Genomic DNA, 8,854 nt, shown 5'->3' on the forward strand with positions numbered 1-8,854 from the left:
TGATGAAGTTTTTGTAGAAATTCACTCGTAAAAACCCATATGTGGACAATTAATTATAGCACAAAGAAAAAGAAATGAAACTTTAACAACCTGATACCCCTTTTTAAAAAAAGCAAAGTGTGGCCCATGGTGAATCCGGTCTCTTTCTCACCGGACCGACATAAGACAGATTGCTCACCGCTGTTCAGAGTTTTAAAACCGTCATATCCTCTGATTACGTCGGCAAAATGGTATAACAACTCAAATAAACTCTTAAAATTGGTTATCGTGTGTCTATATCGGTATCAAGTTTGGTCCGAAAACATGTTAAAACGATTTTTTTTCTATGCAACAGTAAACACGTGGTCAAGGGACTGGTCTTTCCAATCCAAACTCGTGATCACAAATAAATATATTCCACCCTAAATTGAAATAGGCGATATTTAAATGTCGGCCTGCTGTATTAACTGCTTTTTAGTTACTTGCGTTAAGTATTGATTGTTAATAAAAAATACGACTACGGAGCTTGTATAAGTTGTAGTTCCCGGAAAGGGGGGGGGGGGGGGCATTAGCAACTTGCATTTAATGAGAAATTTATTCAGCTTAGCTAGTAATTGTTTTGGTAAAATAGAATAAAATACATTAGGGGAAAAGTGCAGTAGTAGTACAAAAGACCTTCATGTATGGCATTTAAGCAAATGCAGGCTGGGAACTCTTATTTACAGACATTTTTAAGATCACTTTATGTACATGTACATATACATTCTTTTCAGAAAATCACTCATTTCAGAGACATTTTTGTCTGTAATGCAGGGCTGTTTTGTAAGTAGGAGACATGACTGTCTCAGAAAGTTGAGAGTTCCCAACCTGATTTGTTTTTAATATCATATTCAAACAATGTTCAAGGATTACACATGAGAAATTCAGACTTAGTGGCATCTTAGCCAAATAATTAACAAGCTGAAATTATATGTTCTATCCCTATTCCCTGGCCTCATACAATACATAATCCTGCTTTGAAAGCACCATGTTAGTATCATATAAAATCAAAGGTAATAAAGACATGTCGGATAATAATGTGGTTGGTAACTTAGTATGGTTAGATACTGGTACCAGTACTGTATCAATACTCGTTTAACAAAATGCCAGTATATCCATGTTATTTTTGAATACTGGCACCCTCATCTATATTCCCAAGAATAAAAACATGAAAATCTGATGTAAAAGTTGACAAAAACTGTTAATTTGTTCAGTAAATGTTTCCAACTTGACCAGCATTTTGATTCTAGCTTAACTTGTAGTTTTGTATCCAAATCTTTCATGTTAGTTGTGTTAATGTGTTGGTAAAGTCGAAATCAGAAATCAATAACTGACCAAAGATTTAAGTTTATTTTAAGATTGTCTAAATTATGTTTTTGTATCAAAGATATATAAGATTTACTAAATATTGCCAAATTACGAACTACAGTATAGCAGTGAAATAAGTACATGTAGACCTGTGATGGTTGGTGGAAACAAGCAAGAGGTTGCCAGTTTGTTTCCTGTGCTTTTTCCCATTATTTACAACTGTTACAACATAGCTTGAAATTATACTGCTTCCCAAATTGGTTTCCAATTCCAATTAGACCTTGAAAATAATGGTACCAGGTAAATGACGAGTTTTCTGATGAAATTTTTTGTATGTGTTTTAGACTCTTATCAAATTATCATGAGCAACTGATATTGATAATAAAGTAAACAAGTAGAAAGACGTATATAAACTAGATCATAAATGTAAATGGGTGATTTGACTGATTTTGCATATACATGTGAAGGATAATTTTGAAACTTATAAAATTATCGATATCAGTTTTCATAAAGTATCGGTATCTTTGCTCTTGACAGTATCCAGCCCTAGTGGTTACTGGTTAGACTGAATTATTTCAGCCACTCGTTGCAAGATGCAGATTAGAAACAGAGTTTGTAATTCACATACAGAAAAAAAACTTATGAATCTAGAAGGAATCTTTTGAACAAATCTGATGTTTTTTAGCCTTTCCAGTAAATTGTTAGTTAAAATTTCTGTTTTACCTTGCAGTCTCTTAAAGATTCTAAAGCCCCTGCTGAAGAGGCCCCAATCCACAGGATCAGGATTACATTGACCAGCAGGAATGTCCAGAGCTTGGAAAAAGGTGAAAAAAACCTTGATTTAATAGCTGAAAATTCTAGGAATATTAAATGATTTTCTGTGAAATGAAATAGAAAAAATCTTAGTAAATGATATGATTTGAGTGTTAATGGAGATTTATAATCATGTAAAATACTTTGCATATGATGATGTTACGGATTTTGATAGTAATACCTTTTGCTGCAGAATGGTACTACTGTTGCATATATTTAAGGGTCGTTGCCAGTTGAGCGTCGATTATATTAATGTATTTTTGAATTCTAGAGTTCACAAATGGGAAAAAATTGATTAAATATTGTTATGGTAATGGGGCTCTTTTATTATATGTTATTATATGTTGCAGTCTGTGCTGACCTTATTAAGGGAGCCAAGGACAAACAACTCAAGGTCAAGGGGCCAGTCCGCATGCCAACCAAGATCTTGCGAATCACCACCAGGAAGACCCCATGTGGTGAGGGTTCCAAAACCTGGGATCGCTTTCAGATGCGTATCCACAAACGCCTGATTGATCTTCACAGTCCATCAGAGATTGTCAAGCAAATTGTATCCTTTCATTCCATTACGAATTCAGAAAGCAAAAATTCCTCTGTTAACAACTGTATATGATAATGGGGGGAAGTTTGACATTTAGATGAGGTGTAAGGAATAAGGGCATCCTTAACTTGCCTTGGGCTCAGTCAAAGAGACTAGAGGCTATCCAATAGTATCATTTGTCAACTTTCTCTTAAAGCTGACAGTGCAAGTTAAAAAGCATCCAATTGAAATTATAAAAAAAAAAAAAAAATACATGCACAGATTTCTAAAAATCGTTTCCGAGACATCCCCACTTATGGTAGTGTCATATCTAAGGACGGGCAGACATTTTTCTTTTTTGTTATGCGTGGATACAACCAAGCTGCTGCTGCTATAAAAAGAACGTGCTTCGTCACACTCGCATTCACTCTAACCTCAGGTGTTCACGGTGACACACCTGTATCTTCTACACTATATCTGTACACCACGTGACCTACGACTGTATTCGCGAACGACACCAAACCGAAGCACTTACCTGTAACTTGAGCAGAAAGATGGTCAGTGTCTCTCAATTATCTTTCAAATCTTGTTGGAAATAAAGTCTCCAAATAAATACTTGAAAATGCATAACGAATTAATCCCAAATACTCTATCCATCTTCTCACGTGTTTTTCGTGGGTGCAGCCATTTTCATAACAAGTAAACAGTCCGAGGAGTTCCGATTTTTACTCGTAAACTGTTGTGCGGTTTTATCACGTTTTAATTGCGTTATGGCACGTGCACAAATAATACGAAGACACGGAAAATATTTCGATTGAAACTATGGATATAATGATGTAGTAGTTGTAAAGTTGTTCTTGCTGCATATCCCACTGGAAAGACTCGGGTAGGAATTTACTCATATTTACTCTGTTTATAATTTCATTAGGTGCATGTTTTGTTGGGGCCCAAATTGTTTGTGTTGTCGATACTCTCTTTTCTTTCTTTTATTGTAAAATATAATATATATGTATATATATAAAGTTACCTCTTCAAATTCCATATTCAAGTTCCGTAATGTGAACAAAAACTCATTTGCGTTTGTATTGAGAACGTATACTATGTATAATGGAGAGATGTGTCGCTATGCACATGTATCGATAGACTGATACTTGTCTCAATGGACGCACGCGCTTTTATAGCGGCTCGTATCTACGCATAACAAAAAACAAAAATGTCTGCCCGTCCTTAGATACGACACAACCATAATTGGGGGATGTCTCGGAAACGATTTTTGGAAATCTGTACATGTATTATTTTTTTTTAATTTCAATTTGATGCTTTTTAACTTGCACTGTCAGCTTTAAGTAACTTCTGCTGAAGAATGACATAATCACTATCATGTGCTTGACTTGTAGGTCCATAGCCCATGTTTCACAAAGAGGTTGCGTATCAAAATTGTTGTGAAACTGATACAACTTTTTTTCCAATTTACTAGAAGCTCTAGAATGAGCAATATTTGTTTTTAACTAATTTCTACTGAACTTTATGTAAAGAAATGATTTTACCTTATTCAATGTCAATAGCTTCTTATAAACCAACAGTTCACAAATTGTTTTCACTGCTTCTTGAGGTGCATTTGGAACAGCCTGGAGTAAAAGACAAGACATGATATTTTGCTAATTCCCTGTTTTGTCGATTTATTAAATAAGTTTAATGAATACATTGATATGCATTCAAGGTTTAAATACCAAGAGTTGTGACATAGCCTTTGGGAGGACTCCAGGAATGAGGAAATTCTATTGATGGTGGGGGCTGGATAGCATGATGATTATTATCGTGATACTGTTTGAAGTAAATCACTTCTGTACTACTACATGGTCCCTGTGTGACAATCTTGAGTCCTCCCATTTGGCAGTGGATAGATATTTTACTGGAATAGCCTTTAAAGCCTCCAGGCCCATTAGGTCTCTTGTTTACAATATACTGACTTTGTTGTATAATTTCCTACTGTGCTCTGCGAATTTTTAAGAAACGTATTTTCCTTAACCGATGATTTCAGACCTCCATCAGTATCGAACCAGGTGTTGAGGTTGAAGTGACCATTGCTGATGCATAAATGTTGTCGCATCAGACAACAAGGACCATAATTAAACAAGCTCAAGAAACAAATAAAATGGTCAAAATATAAAGAAAAATGTTGTCATTTATTTGATTAATGATTTAACTTAAAGGTGTTTTAGATACATGGTCCATACAGATACGATTTTAAAAGTCATTGAATCTCTGGCATTGCCGGGAAAAGTTGTAGTGTCATGTCTCCAAAGTTTTGGATTTTGATAAAAAAAAATGCTTTACGGTTCTTGAAGTTATTTTTGGTGTTAAATGAAAAGGGAAGAGAATTGTAATTACGAATCATAAAATAAATGTGTTGCACCATATTTAAAGTCCTGGAAAGATCTTGGAATTTGACGAATCGGTCTGTATGAACAAACACGCTGTGCATACAAATAATACACTTGCAGTTCATATTAAAGGCAACTGAGGAATGAGCATGGACGCATCAAAATGGCAAGCACTATTTTATAACTTAATATATTCTGTTTACCACACATTTTCATATTAAAACAGTTGGACATACTGTTATTTAATTTTGAATGCATAATTGGTTTGAAGTGAATTGAAAACAAAAGATAATAATGGCAGCATTTCTTTCTTTGTTACCAGATTTGGGAACTACTTTGGCGCTTGTCACATCATTAGAAGCAAAAATGAGCAGACTGACATGTAAAATATGATAAAATGCATAGTGATCTAAAAACGAAATGTGTATTAAACATTGATATAAGCAGTACATATTGAAAACCATCAAGAGAAAAGCATCCTTGCAAATGATGCTAGAGTAGAAATGCCAAAAACTTGTATACTGTTATGTTCCTAAACAAATGTATATGGAATATTATCGACCAAATATAATCTACAACGTTCTGTGAAAATTGATAATTTACATGTATTTAATAATTAAGATTCCAACTGATATGTATTTTAAATGGTAGCTGTTGGCTGGAAGCCTTTTTGTGAATATATACTATTATTATTATTACAATAGCACATTATATCACTTGTATGTACAGCGTGACAAAGAACAATAAAGGTGCTATTTTTGCAAGCTGGGATTTTAGCCAAATTCACTTTTTTTTTTTAGTAACGGAGCACTACAGTGCAATGCTTCCAGCGCTAAATATTATTGCTAAAATACGAACGTTTTACAGTATCTGAGTTACCTCCCCTTATCATATATGTTGGGGTTATCGCCCCCTTACGGTATCATTTTGATTTAAACATATTTTATTGCAAAAGGATTGCATGGACACAAGTTATTGCAACTTAATTAATAGCCTTTCCGCATTAATCTACAAAATATACAACAGCATGCAATTTTGAATATTAAGCATAGATTTACCTGAACAAACATTTTAATGAGAGAGAGAGAGGGGGGGGGGGGGGGGGGGGGGGGGGGTTGAGAGAGAAGTGGAGAAAATACAATTGTCATCTTTGAAATGTATGGCCAGTTTTAGTGAGATTTTGAACATGGAAGACAATTTCTGAATTAGAATCGAACGACAAATCCTCCATTACCGAAGTAATCAACATTTTTCAGGTGTTGCAAAAGGACGATTCTCTCAATCTATAGAGGCTACATTGGAAGAAAAAGCGATAAACATGTTCACATATATGTCCACAAGTGCAGCTAGGGGTTTCCACAAGGTTTAATAAGTCATAGTTGACTGGTGTGTAAGTAACATTAATACCAAAATAGGAAGGAGAAGATGTATCATCAGGTTTCAAGAATCATTTTAGTATTAGATATTGGATCAGTCTGTTCCTTAAACTGCACATTAGTTTGTGTTACTACATTGTATAGCTGGTTAGTATACTCCCACTTGATAGGGGATAGTACATACAATAATAACTTTGTGTTTCCATCGTGGTAAGAGACTAGATGTCTCGGAAACCATCGTTGTAGGAGGCTAGATATCTCGGAAACCATCGTGGTAGGAGACGTTTACTAGATATCTCGGAAACCATCGTGGTAGGAGACTAAATATCTCGGAAACCATCGTGGTAGGAGACCAGATATCTCGGAAACCATCGTGGTAGGAGAAGTTTATTAGATATCTCGGAAACCATCGTGTTAGTAGACGTCTACTAGATATCTCGGAAACCATCGTGGTAGGAGACGTTTACTATATATCTCGGAAACCATCGTGGTAGGAGACTAAATATCTCGGAAACCATCGTGGTAGGAGACTAAATATCTCGTAAACCATCGTGGTAGGAGACGTTTACTAGATATCTCGGAAACCATCGTGGTAGGAGACTAAATATCTCGGAAACCATCGTGGTAGGAGACGTTTACTAGATATCTCGGAAACCATCGTGGTAGGAGACGTTTACTAGATATCTCGGAAACCATCATGGTAGTAGACGTTTACTAGATATCTCGGAAACCATCTTCGTAGTAGACGTTTACTAGATATCTCGGAAACACCTGGAAACGGATTTAGTTGAATATCAGCATGCCATTTTACACTTGATTCAGTTTTGGTGGTCATCAGTCTAGATTCGATGCTTGAATATAAGACATATCTCTACCATGGACAGATACATGTTATTGTAGAGCAGGGCGGGAGTAGGCCTACATATCTTTATACATTTAGAATAAGGAAATTGTTGATAAAAAGAATCCTTTGGCATTCTCAATTCCTGTGAGGTGATCGACTAGTGTTATGCATTATACGAGAATGTAAGCGGATTTGTTTGCCTTGTTAACTATGTAGTAGTGATATAAGACGTATACGTCACCAATATCTGCATTTAAAGCATTTCATGGAGCTTAGCGTAGAGTAACCCTTGGTTAGCGAAGATGGGGTATTGTAAAAGACGGATAATTAGTAAGAATTTAATTGAAATAGAACATGCCGAGGGTATTATAAATATTCGTTTTCATGTTCCTTCATTGCCATTTCTATCAGAAGATTTTGAAATAAATTTAAAATGATGTTCTTTGTGCATACATTTAATTGAGCTTGGAAAAGAGTTTCAGTCTATGAAACCTCATAGTAAAAAGTGGACAACTTGAAGCTACTTTAATTGTTGGCACTACTTATAATGTTGTGTTTACGAGATATCTCGCAAATTGATTAATAGTATTTCTATTAAAATCTTCAAAACTTGACAGTTCGGACAGCGTTGTCATGAACGAAATTAGTTTGCTTTGGTAATAAATCCTTGTTTTGCATAATGGAGTCTATAAAGTTTCTGTTGAAGTTTTGGGGTGAAACTGCTTGATATGCATACGAAATTAAGTCAAGAACCAGTCGTTCTAATGCCTCTTAGCAGGAAACTGGTATTTTTCCGAAACTTTGGAAATTAGCTTTGGTAATGCCGTTATTCAAAAAAGGTGATAAGAAAATGGCTTCTAACTATAGACCGATATCTTTACTTAGTAGTATTGGGAAAGTTTTTGAGAGGTTAATTGTTAAACATCTACATAACTATTTACTTGAAAATTCGTTGATATATAAATACCAATCTGGCTTTCAGCCTGGTCACTCTACTGTCCACCAAATAATTGAAATCTATCATACTTTATGTGAGAATCTAGAAAAAATGAGGCCAACATGCTTAGTATTCTGTGATATTTCCAAAGCGTTCGATCGTGTGTGGCACAGGGGACTTAATGTAAAATTAGCTAATTATGGTATCAGTGGGAAACTTTTATCTTGGTTAAGTGACTACGTAAGTAATAGAAACCAGCAAGTTTTCGTTGGGAATAGTAAATCTACTGTTAAATATATAAATGCTGGTGTTCCACAAGGCTCTGTTTTAGGTCCATTACTCTTTATTATATACATCAATGATATAACTGATAACATTGAAAGTCTTTCTAAACTATTTGCAGACGACACCTCCTTATTATGTTCTGATAATTCTCTTTTGGCTGTCGAAACAAAAATTAATAATGACCTAGCAAAATTTCAAAGTTGGGCAGAAAAATGGCTTGTTAAGTTTAATCCTTTAAAAACGGAAGCTCTACTCATTTCCAACACTGAACACGATTATGCTATAGATATTAATTTTAATGGTGTAAGTGTTGATTTTGTGGATCATCACAAGCACCTAGGAGTAACGTTAGATGAAAATTGTAAATGG

At 34.9% G+C, this 8,854-nt stretch overlaps 1 protein-coding gene across 1 annotated transcript; it reads left to right on the forward strand.

Moving 5' to 3' along the window:
* Positions 1–99: 99 nt before the first annotated feature.
* Positions 100–4,830, forward strand: LOC117325876 (40S ribosomal protein S20). Its single transcript, XM_033882375.1, has 4 exons — positions 100–230; positions 2,057–2,150; positions 2,490–2,689; positions 4,701–4,830. The coding sequence occupies exons 1-4, from the start codon at positions 228–230 to the stop codon at positions 4,755–4,757; spliced, it is 354 nt and encodes a 117-aa protein (XP_033738266.1). The 5' UTR covers positions 100–227; the 3' UTR covers positions 4,758–4,830.
* The last annotated feature ends 4,024 nt before the right edge of the window (positions 4,831–8,854 follow it).

This window comes from Pecten maximus, chromosome 4, assembly GCF_902652985.1.
Source record: "Pecten maximus chromosome 4, xPecMax1.1, whole genome shotgun sequence".
NCBI lineage: Eukaryota > Metazoa > Mollusca > Bivalvia > Pectinida > Pectinidae > Pecten > Pecten maximus.